Source organism: Trichechus manatus, unplaced genomic scaffold (genome assembly GCF_000243295.1).
Source record: "Trichechus manatus latirostris isolate Lorelei unplaced genomic scaffold, TriManLat1.0 scaffold00151, whole genome shotgun sequence".
NCBI lineage: Eukaryota > Metazoa > Chordata > Mammalia > Sirenia > Trichechidae > Trichechus > Trichechus manatus.
The window spans coordinates 2,501,338-2,520,335 of record NW_004444087.1 but is presented as its reverse complement, the minus strand read 5'-3'; the positions used below and the strand labels follow the sequence as shown (position 1 = coordinate 2,520,335).

The 18,998-nt window shown below is 46.4% G+C and overlaps 1 protein-coding gene across 1 annotated transcript in view; it reads right to left on the bottom strand.

The window, feature by feature from the left end:
- Positions 1 to 4,192: 4,192 nt before the first annotated feature.
- GNA12 (G protein subunit alpha 12) overlaps positions 4,193 to 18,998 on the bottom strand; it is a 138,674-nt gene continuing 123,868 nt past the window's right edge. Inside the window, exons 4-5 of the mRNA XM_012558256.2 lie at positions 10,402 to 10,452; positions 4,193 to 8,288 (exon numbers count right to left, since the gene is read on the bottom strand). Of these exons, the coding sequence (XP_012413710.2) occupies positions 7,719 to 8,288; positions 10,402 to 10,452 (621 nt within the window). The 3' untranslated portion in view covers positions 4,193 to 7,718. The remainder of the gene's footprint in view (positions 8,289 to 10,401; positions 10,453 to 18,998) is intronic.

Genomic DNA, 18,998 nt, shown 5'->3' with positions numbered 1-18,998 from the left:
CAAAACATGTTAAACTAACCATCAGAACTGTAAAATACACTTTTTACACTTCATCATATATATTTTAATCTAGCATATGGTATTGATACACCGCTGGCTTGAGACTGCCATGGGTGTCTGGTGAAAGGACCTTTAAGGGGATCAGCCCTGACCCTGGGGTGGGAAAGTGGGTGGTGAAGCCGAGCCAGCTCCCCCAGTCCCTCCGCAGGGTCCTGCAGGTGACCCCAGTGGGTTAGGGACAGAACGGTGGCCGTGAGGAGGTGGCTGAGCGTATTAACACTGAACTCCTGGCTACACTTGTGTGGACAGAGTAGCATGGCAGTCAATTGTATTGGGTTTGAATGGAGTTAAGGAAAAGGACATTTGGAATGCTTTAAATCACTGCGCACAATGGGTCAGAAGGTAATCATTCGGGATTCTAGAGCCCAACAGACTTGATCAAACCCAAACCCCAGCTGCCACTGGGTCAATTCCGACTCAAGGAGACCCTGTTTTGAAGTTCTCCATCATCAGGCTTGCTGAAGACTCTAACAGGTAAATGCAGAACAAAGAAGTATGGGGGAAAACGGTCCCAAGCTCTATGGGTGGTCTGTGGACAGCGCCCCAAACATGACTCACAGGTCCACTTCAACAACTGTCACCCATATATAGAACGGTGGGAGTTTCTGTCCATCTGTTTGTAGGTGAGTCTGGAAAATGTGTCAGATTCATCCAGGCAGCCTAGGTGAGTTGGGAGAGCCCCAAAGGAGCAACGCTCAGTCTGACTCTCAGATGCGAGCCTGGTTTAGTTATTAAAATTGGAGTTTCACAGTCTCTCAGGTGACAAGTTTTCTCTGCACACTGTTCTGGTACCCTTTCTGAGGAGGGCAAACGTGGAAGGCACTTGGTGGTACAGCCCTCTGGTGTGAGGAACTTTCAGATGAGCCAGTTATGGGACGAGGGAGGTGGTGGAGGCTGGACAGTCCAGAGAAAACCAGGCACTGTGCGGTGCCGACTCCCAGCCTTGACGCTCCCGGCCCAGGCGAGGGCACAGCCAGCCTTTGAGGATGCCTCCAGGACGAGACTGGAGATTCAGACAGCAGCCACGGGGTGCCGTTCAGAAGCACGTGTCCCTCTCTGTGTGTTCTGGTCTTTCCCAGCAACCCCATTCTCAGGGTCTTCCTTTTGGACTCGAGTTAGTCTGAAATCAGCTGGGGGAGGTCAACCCCTGAACTAGTCCCAGAAGGTACCAGAACTGGGGCTGGAGACATTGCTTCCGTCTGATCCAAGGGGCTCTGCAGGGATGGGGTCTCCCAGTGCAGACAGCCGGTGGCTTCATCAGAGGAGACAGCGGCCCGGCTGCCCGGAGCAGGTGGTCTTTGTGACCGGCCAGGAAAGTGCAGTCTCCAGCAGAACCCCGCCTTGTCTGGAGTAGCTGGGACTATGCTCATTAGGGTGAAACACATCAGCTTCTTAAAATACAAAATAAAGCAAGTTCATAAAAAGGCACCAAAGTGCAGGCCAGGAACAATAGCCCTTTATTTTCCCAGAACAGGCCGGGTCAGAAAGGAAGGCCCTTCCGTATGGCCACCAGCTTAGGCTGCTCCAGGCACTGCTGACCACACTCATCTGGGGCTCGTGTCTGCCCCCCAACAGGAGACCCAGGCTAAGTCAAGAAACTAAAGAGCGGGTCTAGGGTTCCCTCTGGTTCACGTTACAAACAGGTAAGAAAAGAAAACCCTCTGGAGAAAGCACTGCCTTCTGTAACTAGCTCAAAGCCAGAGAAGCTACTTTTCAGGCTGAGCTGGGTCTTCACCTCTACTGTGAAGTGAGCTGTCCTTTCAGAAAACTTGTCACCCATGATACGCCATCTTCAGGGTCTCTTGCAATAAGGCCCTTGCAGTGACACAGACTTTCTGTTAATGGAATATTTAAGGGAGAATCAATTTCCAAAGGCCAGGATGAACTACAAAAGCAATTCCTAACCATGTTCTCAGCCATGCAGAACCCTCACCTGCTGGGAGAGCGTGAGGGCCCTGTTATTCTGGCGTGTTGTCTGGTTTCTGAGTTCTACCCCAGTTCCCACCCCTTACTACCCAAGGACATCAGTCCCCAGGTATAGCCACACTGCTGGGATATTTGAGAACCCACTTATATCTGGAGCACCTGCTTCTTCTGGTTATGATCTGGGGTTGTATCCTTTGAATAACCCATAAAAACCCATTGCCATTGGGTCGATTCCCACTCAGAGCAACCTTATAGGACAGAGTAGAACTGCCCCACATGGTTTCCAAGGCTGTAATCTTTATGGAAGCAGACTGACACATCTTTCTCCCATGGAGTGGCTGGTGCGTTTGAACCGCCAACCTTTTGGTTAACAACCGAGCACTTAACCACTGCACCACCAGGGCTCCTTGGACTTTGAAGAGGAAATCTATATGCCGAAAAAACTGCAGCTCTTTCAACTCTCCTAGGGACTAGCTCAGCAAGAGGTGTGGTAGGGACGCCTGGCACCAAGGACAGGTCCTGGAGTCCAGATTCCCAGACCCCAGGTGCACTCAGCACACGCTGTCCACTCTAAGGAGCCATCTAGGGGTGGGGAATAATGATAACCTGACTGAGAGAGGGGACACAGGGATGCTTCTGGCAATCAGTGACCACCACTTAAAGCTTGTGGTTGGAAGACTTTTCACCTGACAAGATACCAACACTGCAGCTGGGAAATCAAATCCACCTATTTCAATATGCTGCCCCAAACACTAATGAGTACCAGCCTTGGAGTTCCAGAGAATTCTGAAGGGAGAGACCGAGCAGTAAGTCAGTGAAGACCCATGAGAGCAGGTCTCTAGGGACCTGAAATCTCTCTTCAGTGGAATGTATGAAGCAGACATTGTGAACGGGTCCACTGAGGCCGGGGTGGGGGCTCTGTATCCCACTGGCTCCACTCCACAGCATCACTGTCCAAATTTTAGACCTCAGCTTTTTCTGGACACTAGTGCAAAGTAGCATGCCATCTGCCTGTAAAGTCCTGTTAACAGAGCAGGTTCGACTTCTGAGTCTGAATTGAACTGGCTCCTTTCTCTGGGGACGGGGCACCTTTATCCTCAAGGCCCAACCCAGAGCCTCGAGAAAGGAGCTCGGGATTCAGACCCAAAAGTTAGCAGAATCATCACCTTCCTGCTGAGGCTGTACGCATTCTCTTCTCCGGAGCTACTGGCAGCAGGCATTCCACCCTCCCCGCTGCACTCTCACCCTCAACTTCCAGACAGGGAAGGGCTGGCTCCTCCGGTGCCAAGTCCTAATGAAACACAAGCAGCATTTTCAAGGACGAAGGGGCAATGGAACTCCACGCCCCTCATCCCTTCTCTCCAAGGCTGCTGTGCAAACTGAATGAGCCCTTCGCCAAGAGCGTGTCTTTCCTTCAAAGCAAAGCTGCTTCCTAACATTCAAGGAATCATTTAGGAACGAGGCTGCTGAGCACATCTGACGCACCTTCTGGACCAAATGGCACCAAAGACCAGAGAGGGTCGCCCGATACGCTGTGAAAGGCACAGCAAACCCCTGCTCTTCACGCTCTCAGGAACAAGGGGAAACGCCCAGTCGCTGTTTCTTCTCGAGGCTGGCTGCTGGCCACAACCTGGGAAGACTTGGGGGCCCCGTGGTGCCATGTCATACAGTTCACAGCCTGCTGAAGACAGAATTCCACACACCAGGAGGGGCCTCAGAGGTTATCCACTTCTGTGCCTCTCAACCCTGGCTGCGCATTCAACAAACCTGGGAAATTGAAAAAAAAGAAAAAATGATATCTACAGGGTCGCTATGAGTTGGAACTGACTCGACGGCAACGGGTTTGGTTTTTCTGGTTTGATACCTGTCTCTGCGTCCATGTTCATATTTGATGGGTCCAGGGTGGCTCAGCCATGGGGTCCTTTTTGAAAGCTCCTCAGGTGATTCGACGGTGTAGCCAGAGCTGAGAATAGCTATTTGTCCAGCTTTCCCAGATGAAGAAATTGGAACTTGGAGAGCTCACCCCACAGCCATGTGGATAACTAAGGGCATGGTATGATCTTGCTGGCACCTTCTGGAGAAGGTGCCAACATTCCCACTTGGGATGGTTCAATCCCTACACCTAGATATATGCCGTGACCCCCTACCCCACCCCAGTTCCCCCAGCCATTGGCTAACGAACAAGTACATGTGTCCCTCTCTCTAGAAACCCGCTTGTTGGAGAAAGATGACCAATTATGCAGAAGCATCAGTTTCTGCAGAGTCCTGAGCACCATGGATGGTTTCCTCATTTTGTGGTTGGAATCTGAGCGCCCCCCCCGCCCCTAGCTTTCCTAGGGTCCCCAGGGCTTTCTGGACCATGTCGAGTGTCAGCCACCAGGCCCTTCTCCCCTGGACTTTCTAGATATCAGCATAGAACTCCTCAGTCTCACCTGTGCAGGTACCTGTTGCCATGGCACTGTTTGAAGTTGTGTTCTAGAAGCTTCCATTCAAGCCAATGAATACTTTATGGTGCTTCTCGTCTGTGCCAGGCTTTCTTTACTATGTGGAAATAAAAACTGGCACCAAGAAATAGTGAACCTTCAAGTAAAATGGGGACTAGAGTTATTTGCTCTGAATTTTTGGGACTGAAAAGTTAATTTGCTGTTGGTTTTGAATGCTGAAATTTTGTTTTAGGCAGAACAAAACTAAGGATTTGTTTCAAAAGACATCCAGAGATAGAGGTGGTCCAATCTTTAGCCCAGACCCTCCTAGGCAAAGGTGACACAGTGTGCAAAATGTATGACAGGAGCCAGTCACCTGGACTATGTCATTCTAATGACATCTTTTTCTTACACCACCAAATTGTAAATGTCTGTTCCCAGGACCCGAAGTTCATCAGCCAGTCATAACTAGAAATTTTGTTTCAAGATAATTTTCTGATCTTGGAGTTACAATAACCTGACTCGTTTTTCTTTTATCAAAGAAGTAAAAAAAGATTCCAAGAATTCTAGAGATCTCTATAAATTACAAAGCTGTGACTCAAAAGCTGTGAGCAAATTTCTCTACCAGCAGAAGTTAAAAATACATTGCATTAAAAAAACTTACATGTGTTCTTAGGTGTAAACAGTATAACTATGAGGAAAATGTCTTATTTTGAGGAAGTTTATTGTTATATTTTTTTGCAATAGTAGATGAGGTACAGCCGCCTCCTGCTTCTTCAACATCTCAATAAAAAAAGACAATAATTGAGAAAAACAGTGAAATTAAAAATAATAACATAAATGCCTAAGGCTTTGGAGACCAAAATGACTATGACCTATGTGTAGAAAAGTTGCAGGTGATTGTAGGTTAGCCTTGCAAATAGCTAACTTCTGCACCAGGAACAATAAACCTCAGAGTATCAAACTGGCAGGCCCTTTGAAGACTTTCACTTCTCCCGGCAGTCACAGAGAGGAGGAAGCCCAGGTTCAGCAGAGCTAAGAGACTTGGCGAGGGTGTCCAGGGTCAGAGGCAGCTGGTCTGAGGTCCCTGGGCTTTGGGCCACCGCCTCTATCTTCTATTCCCTATCTTGGATGACCAGTTAAACCTAAGTCCCAATGCCTCATCTTTTTTCTGGTTTTGCAAGCGAGCTGCAACTACGTCTGACTGTGTAAAGGGACAGGAGCACGCACTGACGAGGCTGGTCTACGCTCCCGACCCTGACAGCAGCGACCTCCAGAGCACCAGGAGGGATCTCCAGGTTGGCAGAGGAGGAGCCTGCATCTCCTGGAGGCTTTGGATCCTGACAGACTTAATATGAAAACTAATCTGGGTGACAGCGCGCACCCCACTGGGATCTGAGAACCATCCTGAGGGACCCCATCGAGAGCCTTCTCTTCCCTGAAAACACGGTCACCAGTACCAATCCTGGGTCATATCCGCCCATTTATGAAGAGCCACAGGAAGTAGTACAAAGACAGCAACTTTTTTTCCAGCCAAAGAGAAAGAGTCAAAACCCCAGGGAATACTGACACATGCCCTTGAGAGCCCAGAGAGAGAGAATTCATGCTGTCTCCTAATCAGAAGTGCTGTGATAAACAGGGTGACGCACAAGCGGCTATTTTCTCCTTCTTCTTTTGGGTCCGCATCTTCCAGAAGATTATGTGGGTTCTGCATGCTAAAAATGAGGTGACAGAGGTGAGAGGGACCCAGGGAACCAAGCGTGGTCTTGGCACACAGCCCTGGGAGATGGTGGTCAGCCACAGCAACATTCTGGTGCTGGTTACAGAATAAACCTTTTTTTTCCTTTAATGCTAGAATATTTTTTTTTTAAATGTTAGGTAGGAAAGTCCCTAAGCACACTGGACAGACTTTTAGTAGAGTGACACACAGTGGGGACGCGTTTGGAATGCAATGTATTTTGGACACAGTGACTGACACCTGGCCAGGTGAACCTGGATAAGTGAGCCGAGCTTCAGTTTGTCAGTTCCCCTCCCGTCCCAGCCCTCTGCAGCTGCACCCCGAGGAGAGCTATGCGTGACAGGGTTTACTTGTTATGTGTGTGCAGTAATAGAAGCCAGAGCCCTTGAGGAGAGTCCAGTTTGCAGGAGAGTTGAGAACAGGAGCTGGCTGTCCAAAGGCATTGGTGAGGCTGTGGTATGGAGAAACTCAGATTTCTCCAGAGTCTGTGGGCTTCCCGAAAGGTCAGCTGCCAGGAACTCCCCAAGCAGCTGCTGTGCTAACAAAGCTCCGCTAGTAAGCTTGCCAGCTTTCGGAAGCCTCAGAAGAGGAATGTGAAGCTCTCTGCTATTTCCAAAAGAAGGAAATGCTAAATGCTGCCAACTGGAGGTGCAGAGGTGACTTGCACGCAAAACAGAGAAGCCATCTGCAAGGCCACTTGGTTTGGTTTGTATGTCTTTGCCATGGAAGCGGGAGGAAGAAAGGGGTGGGTGGGGAAAAGTAAACGCATCATTGTGTGCTGTTGGCATGCCGTTTCCACACGCTTCCATGACATGTTGTGCTACTGGGCAATTCTACATGTAAGGCAAGAAAACCTGCGTGAGGGCTGCAGGCGTTGAGGCAAGTCCTCATGAACAAAGCTCTCGACCTCCCTGTCTAAGACTCGAGAGGCTACTTGGCTTAATCAAACACACCTAGATGAGTGTCTCTTAGGAAACTGGCACTAGAGTTTTAAAAGGCAAGCCATTCACGTGAGCGGTGGCGTCAGACTCTAAAGCTGGGCCGGGGGTCACCTCGTGTGCTCCGAGCTCAGGGGCACTGGCACGCACGCAATCGCCTACAAACTACTGCTAGGCAGGGCCTCAGGTTAGTCTGCCTCACGGAGGACTTGCGAGTTAGACAGAAAAGCCATCTGCAAGGCTGCTGGGTGTACAGGTTTTTGTCGCGGAAGAGCGAGCGTGCGTGTGCACACACATACACACAAGCTTTGATGTAAAGGGTGTCAGGAAAGGAATACAGTTTCTGTAAAAAGAAAGCAAGCCGTGGCGTCAGGTATTACAGATGAATACCAAGGTGATCGTGTGGTTGCTCAGTAGTTTTCCTGGTCCCCAGGACTCAGTAGCTGACACCAGAGTGTCTCTGTCCTTCTGCCAAGTGCGCTTCCAGCTGGCTGTCTCACGGCATTCGGGAGCCTGGTGTGTGAAGGCCCGGGCCCTAGAAACCCACTCCCGGACCATGTGGATCACCCCCCACCAGACTCCTGACCCGAGGCTGCGGGGCTGCTTAGGGGCAGGACGAGTATTGGGGTCTCTTCACTGCAGCATGATGTCCTTCAGGTTCTCCTGCAGGATGGTGTCCTTCACAGCGTGGAACACGAAGCGGATGTTCTCTGTGTCGATGGCGGTGGTGAAGTGGTGGAAGAGCGGCTTGCTGCGGTTGCGCCTTTTCCGGTCAAAGCACTGGACCAGGTAGCGCTGCACGTCCTCCAGCCGGTGGGGGTCACCCCTGAAGTCGGGGAAGTGCTTCTTGATGCTGACGGTTTTCACCTTCTCCACCAGGAGGTCTGTCTTGTTGAGGAACAAGATGATGGAGACGTTGATGAACAGCTTGTTGTTGACGATCGTCTCAAAGATGTTCATTGACTCCACCAGCCGGTTGGTGCGTCTGTCCTCCATGAGGACCTGGTCATACTCACTAGAGGACACCATGAACAGGATTGACGTGATCCCATCGAAACACTGGAACCACTTCTGGCGCTGGGACCGCTGGCCACCCACATCCACCATCTTAAAAGGAATTTTTTTAATAACGAAGTCATGCTCCACAATGCCCTTGGTGGCTTTCCTGGCCAGTAGGATGTCTTGCTTACTAGGAAAGTAATTCTGTAAGATACAAGACAAGGGAGAAATTTAGGAGAGGAAGAGATCATGAGAAAATAAGAACAAGAAGGCAGGGTAGAGGGAAAGAGAGTTAGATTGACTTTTGAAAGACATCGAACAAAATACCAAAAGCAAATTTCATTTATAAAATTATAAATTTACCACAAAACAGAAAGTGAAGGAATCAAACAGGTCATTTAAAAACGAACAGAGGCAAAAAAAAATCAGCCACTGAAAACCCTAAGGAGCACAATTCTACTCTGACACACATGGGGGTCGTCATGAGTCAGAGTTGACTTGATGGCAACTGCAATAATACATAAAATTTTAATCCATTTATTTAAAAAAAAAAAAAAAAAGAATGAAGGCTCATCGGTCTGGGGAAGAACGACCAGAATCCTCACTGTTAGCCTCCTCAGTTTAAAATCTCACTAGTCTTCTTTTCCAGAGAAAATCTACCATCTTTTTTTGTTTCTCTATATAGATACTTTTTTATTTTTCTAACTTCCAGAGCATATACATTCCAAAGCCTTACTGAGAATGGATTTAATTTAGGCTTTGCAATGCAATTTAAAGTTTTCAATATATCGAATACGTTATTCTTGGAAAACTCTTAAAGTCTTTAGCAACACACATAGGCAACTGTAATGACTCTCAAACCACTCTGATTTTGGAGGATTATAAATTCTCCAGTGACGGGTGCACACCACCACTCACGCAGCTGTCTTGCCAAAAATTCAAACGCGTATCTCTGGATGCAACTACCAACTCACAAGATGTATGGGACAGCGGAACATGTTAAATGACACTTACAGGGATGTGAGAGCAAAATCCAGACTGAGAAACCCCATAGGATAAATAATCCAGTTGCTTCAACAAATAAATTAAAAGAAACAAAAAGATGGAGGGAGACCCCTATAGATTAAAATACATTTAAGTGACATCAATCAATTGCAATATATACGCCTTACCAGGATCTTGATTCAAACTGCTAGAAAAACAAACAAGTAAGTAAACATTTACGAGACAACTGGGGAAATCTGAAAATTGACTGAATATTGGTTGATATTAAGGAATTATTAACTTTTTAGGAGCAACAATGGTATTGTGGTTATGCTTTTTAAAGAGTCATATCTTTTAGAGATCTACTTTAAAATATTACTGATGAAATGACATGATGTTGGATTTGTTCCTGGGGTAGGGAAGGATTTGATGAAACAAGATTGGTCGTGAGTGAACAATTCCTGAATTTGAGATTTCATTTGGGTTTTCTATAATAAAAAGTTAAAGGAAATCCTCCCTTGACGAAAGAACTCCCCTGTCTCCTTTATGGTGATCTGGGCAAAGGGATTCTTTTAACAACACTACTTCACGTCTTCATTTAGTGGTGACTAAAGCTTTACACCACCCCCGTCTGTCAGTGCGTCGCACTGCAGGGGCTTGAATGCGGCTGTGATGCTAGAGGCTATGCTACTGGTATTTCAAATACCAGCAGGGTCAACCATGGTGGACAGATTTCAGTGGAGCTTCCAGATTAAGACAGACTAGGAAGAAAAGCCTGGTGAATTACTTCTGAAAGTCTGTCAATGAAAACCCTGTGGATCACAACAGAACACCGTCAGCCTTGCTTGCTTTGGACATGTCCTCAGGAGGTATCAATCGCTGGAGGAGGACACTGTGTTTGGGGAAGTAGAGGACCAATGAGGGCAAGGGAGACCCTCGGTGAAATGGATTGATACAGAAGCTGCAACGATGGAGTAGAACATGCTGGCAACTGTGAGGATGATGCAGGACCAGGGCAAGATTTCATTTTGTTGTCCATAAGGTCACCATGAGTCACAGTGGACTCAACAGCAGTGAAAAGTAACAAAGTTTTATAAGCAGGAATGTGAGAACAGCTTGCGTCTCAGGGAATCCTCACCTTTGAGCACTCAATTCTCCCTCAACCCTGATACAAAATACAGAACTAAGCAAGAGCTACAATATTGCTCATGATGATCTGATGTTACAAATATGGCCCACCATCTAGCTAAAGCCCTTAGGACTTGGATTGCTTTGGTCTCCAAATGTTTTCTAATCTTGGACCACAAATTCTCGAGGCGGGGTCTTTACTCACCAGCTGGCCAATCCGGTCCAGGTTATCCAGGAAGTACTTCACGGATTCACCCTGTTGTGGAGAAAAAACATTCACGACTCAGTCTTGATGGAGGAACCTCAATTTGGCAAACAGAAGAACTTAACAGGGTAATACGAGTGTTACTTTGCCTCCTTGTAAATAGGAAGGCAAAGTAAAAAGACTAAGAGTGCACAAGTATTTGTCAAATTAAAAGCACATTAAAAAAAAAATTTAAAATGCAGTTTCCCTAGCTCCAATCCCAAGATTCAAATTTGGACTGTTCTTGAAGTTCCCCGCTTGATTCTGGTGACCTTGAACCCACGCTATCCCTTCCTTTTCAGACGTGGAGACTTGTCTGCTCCAGGCCACACCCCTGGGAGGGACAGAAGTGGAACTAGAATTTAGATTTCTGTTCCTACAAACAGCTTTGCTTCTGAAGAAGATGGACCAGTGAACCCTAGGCATTGTCTTTAAGGACAGCGAATCCTTAAGAGAATAGGCACGCACCAAAACATCTCCACTTTCTTCCAGGGCTTTGAACCAGTTCTTCCCGGTTCAGTCATGGCCAAGGAAGTAAAATTACAACAGACCCGAATTTTTAAAATGTAGGTGAGTCGGAATAATTGGAACAGGAAAAATTATGGGTTGAAACCCTGCTAGAAACTTAATCTCCCTCTTAGAAAAACAAGGACAGTGTGCGCGTTGCATAGCAACCAAATCTCTTGACTAGTACAGTGAGAAACAGCGTTGTCCGACTCAAAGATGGCGGCCAACTATGCCGCTTTGAATGTGTGTAGCTCTCTACCATCCTGCCAATAATCCAGTCTCCTGAAAGGGCTCACTACGCCTCTTCCGAATCTTTCATTCCAGGGCTTCGACCTGTAATTCTTCCCATTTTGGTTCACCCAAATTTTAATAATTTGGATCTGTCGCAATTTTGCTTCATCAGTCATGGTTGAACCGGTTTGAACCTAATATCCCATTATGACTTCACATACTGTTATCCTGATTTACAGTGCAGAACAAAGAAGGGTTTTTCATTTGGATTTCTGAGGTGGAGTGACAATAAGCTCCTCCTCATCACCCAGACATCATCTAGCGGAATGTCAGTACAAGCTGGGACATGCTCCACAGCTAGAGGGGCCCCTTTGAAACCAAGCCTGACCCTGTCTTCAGAAAGTGCTCAGCTACCCAATGCAATAGCACTCCCGGTGTAGAATTGTTGAGGGCACTCAAGTGGTGACTCACATAGAGCCAGAAAGAGAAGTAGCAAGTGAATTTGTTGTTGTTAGGTGCTGCTGAGTCGGTTCCAACTCATAGCGACCCTATGTACAACAGAACGAAACACTGCCTGGTACTGCACCATCCTCACAATCAGTAGGCATGCCAAAGATTCCCTTAAAAATGAGTATGGTAAAAATTAATTACAACATGTAGACAAAGGATGCAACCTTCTGAAAGGTCTCACTTTGGACACACTCTGAAAGACACACACCAACAATGGTGGTCCTAGGTGTCACGTGACGCCTCACGAAAGGGCTGGGGGAAGAGTCCCCAAGGGAAAGTTCCTGTCAGCTTCCACATCCTCACCTAAGTGTCAAGAGCAGCCAGGCCTCTCTCTCTCACACACAGAGCAAACTGACATTTTAGACTTTTTTTTTTTAGTTTCAAATGCCCTTTATTTCTTAATAATGGCATTATTTTATTGGGCCCACAGTGCTTTTTCTTGGCATCAATTATAAGTTGGTTTTGAAACAATTCGGTATTATACCACCAGCTGGGTTGCTTACTGATCTCTCCATTCCTTTGGGGGTGACTCTGCCAACAGGCGATAGGTTCCATTCTGTTATAATTTGTGTTGCTGTCTGGGATACAGTGCCTTCCATGTAGGCCAAACCTAATTGCTGTCCTAATGTAACAGAGCAGTGTGGTCCAATATCACTTCCTAAGATGACGAAAATGTTCTGTATCTCTACTGTTCAATACAGTAGCCACTAGCCGCATGAGGCTACTAAGCACTTGGAATGTGGCTAGTATGATTGAGGAAATGAATTTTTAATTTTATTTAATTAGTTCTAATTTATATTTCACATTTCTATACTACCTCCTCAGAACATTGCTTCCCTCAACCACAACTACCTAAGTAACTGCCGACATTCTAGACTTTGAAGGGGAAAAGGTCATTGGAAAAGCACCAGATGAGAGCTTGAGCATGTGACTTCATACAAAAAGCCTGAAGACGGACCCGAGCAGCCAGCCCCTCATTTCGTTTATCTGCCCACTACTCTGTCCCAAACGGGCCCAGAGGAAGAAACAAAAGAGCAAATTACCCTTCGTGAAGCACCAACCTTCCCATTTTAAGATAAAGGCCTTTTTGATGATGCAAAAGAGAGCATTTGTTTAAGGGAATGACAGCCCAGGTTAGGATGAGTGATGACCACTTTCTTCCTAATGTTAGGGCACAGCTTGAGCACAATCTGTATTTCCTGGCATTCTGTCTGGAGTCTAGAGGTGGTGGGAGGCTGAGCTCCGGCAGGAGCTGACATCAGAGAGCTCTGGGCAGAGCCCCCATCCTGGCCCAAAGACCTCTCCAGCTCTGCTGCCTATCGCCTTCCTGACACAATGCTCCATGTGGGGAGAGCTGCAGTCTGCAGCAGTGTGAGGCGCCACATGCCCTTGCAGCTAGATGTACTGAGGGTTCTGCTTTGTCTGCACATCCTGCCTCCTCCCACGACTGAACAGGAAACAGCTGGGTGAGTGGACGTGGGCTTGCCTGACTGACGCCATACACCTCCTTCCCCTGGGTGCCTTTCTCCCCTCCTCCTACTCGCTCCCACTGCCTTCACTCGGGGCCATTAAGGGGTGCCACGACAGTGCATAAAGGCTCGAGACACGGGCCCTCACTCTCCTTCTGGCCACGTACAGAGGCACATGGCTCAGACTTCAGAGGCTGCTCCTGTCTGTCCCCATCGAGGAGGGAGCAACAGGAAAGAACAAGGAACACATGCCCTGTCCGGGGGTCTTGGCTCAGTTGGGCATAAGAAGGCATGGCAGACTGAAAGGAGTACAAATGTCCTGGCCAATGTCCTCGCCACCCTGAGAGTGACCACTCTTCTGTGGAGATCCTGAGACACAGTGCGGGCACTTTACCCAGATGTTCCAGAGTGAGATGAGGAAGTCTGCAGACGACACAGGGAGGAGGTGCTGAATATAAAGTGTTAAAAATAAGTAAGGAAATGTCTGCCTTGAGCACTGTGCTCTTTGAAGAACTATCTATATGAGATCAAACTGACAACAGCAACTTGAAAGGTTAGATAGGAATCTTAGGGGGTAGTGAGTTTATGCTAACAGAGGAGCAACAGCTCAGAAAAGGAGGGTGAGAATGGTCAAACAACTTGAAGAATGTAATCAATGTCACTGAGTTGTACATGTAGAAACTGCTGAATTGGTGTACGTTCTGCCGTGTATATTCTCAACAACAACAAAAAATTATATTAAAAAAGGGAAGAAATGATATTTTCCTAGTTTAAACTTAAATATCCCTACTGAGTTGAAATCAGGGTCATTCCAACTGTACTTTAAAGCATGTTGACATCGTTGTTGGGTGCCGTTGAGTTGATTCTGACTCATGACGAGCCCATGTGACAGAGTAGAACTGTCTCATAGGGTTTTCTGGGCTGTGATCTTTATGGAAGCAGACTATCAGGTCTTTTTCCCACAGAGCGGCTGGGTGAGTTTGAACCACCAACCATTCAAAAAAGTACTAATATAAAAAGATCCTCATTGTTTCCTTCTCCTCCAGAACAGGTTGTTTAACTTCTCTCAGAAGTTTGTTTCGCTACTTTGAATGCATATTAATTTATTTGTGACTCTGCCATTCTGCAGGGTCAGTGGCCTTGACTAACCTTGGTGGCCTTCTAGGAAGGACCACATGCCAGGAAAGGAGTGAGGCCAGCTTTAGGCTAGATGTGTCTCATTCACACAGAAAACCTCATCAGAGCCTTGATGGAGCCGTGGTGGAACTGTAAGGCACAGAGGGCCTTGGCCCTAAAGCTGTTTAACACAGCAAGAAAGGAAAGGCGGCAAGAAGGGAATATAAACTGACCTTGTTCAAGCCAGAAGTCACGCACCACAATAAAAGAACTGTCCACACTCTGTTATCGTATGGGGAGGGACTTGGAACCGCGGCTGCATCCGCTGTGGTTAGTATCAGAGGTTGCATAATGTGCTGTGTGACTTGGTGGGCGGCTGACAGGGCCTTCGCTGGCAACAGGCCTCCCAATTCCCACTGTGCCACGGCACTGAAAGGTCCAGGTTTGGAATTCTCACCTACTTTAAACACTACGAGAACCGGTCATTTCTTCAGAGAAGCAGCACGTGGCAGATGCTGAGATGCTCACGTAGAATTAACCACTTTGTGTCTTTATAAAGAGAATGTCATGCGTGCCAAAACCACTCTAGGTCCTAAAGTAACATGGTCTAATGACAGAGTGCATTAAAAATAGGCTTTTTACAGCCCTCTTGGTTGGAGAATCTGAACCACTGAAGATTCATAAGGAGACGGACTCAGGGATCAAGCACAACAAACACACGAGGCCAAGTCTCAGAAGCCACCGAGCACACATTTGACTGCGCCTGTCTTTCCGATTCCCTCTGGGCAAAGCACTTATTCTCGCTAGCACCAGATGGGCTGTGTCTGGGTCCTCCCTGCTGAGATGGCCCTGGCACTGGTGGGTGGAGAAACCAGGGCTCTTTGTGTCAAGAAGTAGCAGCAGGCTTATTTGGGGGCTTATGTACCTATGCTGTGCCCAGGTGGGTGAATGTGACCTGAGGACTCAGCAAACACATGCCAGAGAGAGCGCCTTCTTTCTGGCACACGGATTCCATTCTTCATCTCTTCATTAGAAGCCCTCCCACCCCATCTACGACTGGTGCGAGCACACACTGGACTCACCGCTGCGGCAAACCTTCCGCCAGGCGCCTCCAGACCCCTCTACCCTGCTGACCACCAGTCCCTGTTCTACTTTGTGATCAGCTGGGCTCACACATCTCAGGTTGCTGTTGAGTTGATTATGACTCATGGTGACCCCATGTGTGACAACAGAACTGTGCTCTGTAGGGCTTTTTTTGGCCGTAATCTTTGTGGAAGCAGACTGCCAGGCCTTTTTTCCACGGTGCTGCTGAGTAGGTTTAAATTATCAACCTTTAGGTTGGCAGTTGAACGCAAACCATTTGTGCCACACACACACAAAAAAAACAAAAACCCAAACCCGCTGCCTTTGAGTCGAGTCCGACTCATAGTGACCCTATAGGACATAGTAGAACTGCCCCATACGGTTTCCAAGGAGTGGCTGGTAGATTTGAACTGCCGACCTTTTGGTTAGCAGCCTGAGCTCTTAACCACTGTGCCACCAGGGACCTATTATAAAGATTCTCAAGTTTTAATTTGGGTAACTATAAATAGTCTGCTGCTAATATACAATCCTAAGATATCAAGTAAAAGGGTCACATGCAAAAACCCACGCTGACATACACACTATGGTAAAACCTAAAGCCTGGGAACAACCCGACCGCCCGTCACTAGAAGACTGGTAGAATCAGCCGCGTTACATCCATGGGACAGAATTCCAGCAGCTGTGAAAAAGGAATGAGGAAGACCGCTATGGCGCTGCTACAAAGTGATCTCCAATATATATTATTAAATGAAAAAAGGCAAGGTGCAAAACAAAACGTACAGTAAAACTCCACTATTTGCTTCTATTTAAGAAACGAGGAAAGATAAACCAGCAACAAATATTATAAAAATAAAGATTCTCAAGTTTTAATTTGGGTGCCTATAAATTGTTGTTAATTTATAATCCTAAAAAGCCAGGTAGAAGAGTTGCTGACAAAAGCTAAATGCATAAGGCTGTCACTGTTCTAAAATTAGCTGTCAGTTTCTACTCCAAACCCCCCAAAACCAAACCAAACCAAAAACAGCTCTGCAGGGTTTGGAACTCATTAAATCTTTATCAATTTAAGAACAGTTGGAATCTTTGCAATATCGAGTCTTCTAGTCCCTAAACTGTAGGGTTGCTACAAGTCAGAATCTACTTGAAGGCAATAGGTTTGGTTTTTCAGTTTCTCCCTGTACAAGGAACTGAAACCAAAGACTCTGTTGTCATTCAGTCGATTCCGACTCATAGTGACTTTATAGGACAGAGTAGAACTGCCCTACAGGGTTTCTAAGGCTGTAATCTTCACAGGAGCAGATCATATTTCTTCTGCAGAGTAGTTCGTAGGCTTGAACTGCTTATCTTTCAGTTAGCAGCTGAGCACTTAGTCACCGCACCACCAGAGCTCCTGAACAAGGCACACCTCTCTATTTATTTTGGTCTTTAGTTTCTCTTGGTAATGACATTTTCTGCATAGAGGTCTTGCATGTCTTTTCTTAGGTATTTAATCTTCTATGGTGCTTCTTAAATTGTATCTTTAAATTTTTTCATCTCTTAATTCTTTTTTGCTAGTGTATAGAAATACATTTTTGTATATTGATATATGTCTAGTAACTGCTAAGCTCTGTATTCATTCTAACAATATATCTGCACATTCTTTTGCGTTTTCCAGGTACACAATCACATCATCTGTGAATAATGACAGTTTTGTTCCTTCCTCTCTTTTTCTTGCCTTATAGTACTGGCTTTATTATTACTGTGCGCTGTTGAGTTGATTCCAACTCATAGTGACCCCATGCGACAGAGTAAAACTGCCCCATAGGGTTTTCTAGGCTGTAATCTTTACAGGAGCAGATCGCCAGGTCTTTCTCCTACAGAGCTGCTGGGTGGGTTCAAACTGCCGACCTTTTGGTTAGCGGCCAAGTGCTTAACCATTGCACCACCAGGGCTCCTTTCAGCACTGGCTAGGGCCTCTAAAACAATACTGAATAGAACTGGTTAGAGAGAAGCTCATCTGTCTCTGATCTCAAGAGGAGAGCTCTCACTCAACATTTAGTCATTAAGAATGATGCTGCCTTGCGAGTGGCCATCTAAGATGCATCAATTGGTCTCAACCCACTTGGAGCAAAGGAGAATGAAGAACATCAAAGATACAAGGAAAATATTAGCCCAAGAGACAAAAAGTCCATATAAACCGGAGACTCCATCAGCCTGAGACCAGAAGTACTAGATGGTGCCCAGCTACCATTAATGACTACCCAGACAGGGAATACAACAGAAAGTCCCGGATGGAGTGGGAGAAAAGTGCACACACAGCAGAACTCAAATTTATGTAAAAAGACCAGACTTAATGGTCTGAGACTGGAGGAACCCCCGAAATTATGGCCCCTGGACACTGTTAACCCAGAACAAAAACCATTCCTGAAGCCCACTGCTCAGACAAAGATTAGACTGGACTATAAAACATAAAATAATACTTGTGAAGAGTGTGCTTCTTAGATCAATCAGGTACACAAGACCAAATGGGTAGCTCCCGTCTGGAGGCAGGATGGGAAGGCAGGAAAGGGCAGGAACTGGTTGAATGGACGCTAGAAATCCGGGGTGGAAAGGGGGAGTGTGCTGTCACATTGTAGGGTTTGCAACTAATGTCACATAACAATATGTGTATAAATTTTTGTATGAGAAATTAACTTGAGCTGTAAGCTTTCACCTAAAGCACAACAAAGAAATAAATAAAAAAGAATGATGCTTGCAGCTCCAGCTCCACTTCAATGCAGAAGACTGAACTCCTAATACAGAAATCCTCCTGAAGATAACAACTATAAACTCTGGACAAAAATCAAAATTAAAAAACCCAAACAGCTATATGAGGGTTCTAGAGAGTGAACAGAAGCGGGCAGATTTGAGAGTAGTCGACACTTGGAGGACACTTGGCACAGACTGAGTTCTTCCAATTTGGTGGCTCTGCCCTGAGGAAGTCATGGTGACATGTGGCAACAACTAAAATCCTGATAGGAAGCCCAGCAGAGGAACCAGAGGAAGGAGATAGGGTAACTAGGGTTGCCAGGGGTGAGGAGGGCATCCCAGAAAGAAGAGAGCCAGAGAAGGGAAACTTTGAACTATGTGTACAAACTCTGCCCAAGACTCTGGCTGGCCCTCAACCTCACATGCATGGGACAAACTGAAAGCAGTCTGATCTGAGATCTGGGCCACTGCCAACGTAGGCTCGACAGAGTTGGTAGGTTTTCCTTTTTTTTTTGTATTTCTTTTTATTTTTATTTTTATTGTATTTCAGGTGAAGGCTTACAGAACAAATAGTTTCTCATGAAACAGTAGTACACATACTGTTTTATGACATTGGTTAACAACCCCACAACATGTCAACCCTCTCCCTTCTCGACCTTTTTTTTTGTTGCTGTTGAAAATATACACAGCCAAAGATACACCATTTCAAAAATTTCTACATGCACAGTTCACAGTTCAGTGACATCGACTACGCTCTTCCAGTTGTGCTGCTATTCTCACTTTAGATGAGGGTTTACAGATCAAAATAGTTTCTCATTCAACAGTTAGTACACATGTTGCCCTATGACAATGGTTAACAACCTCACAACACATCAACACTATCCTTACTCAACCTTGGGTTCCCTATCACCAGCTTTC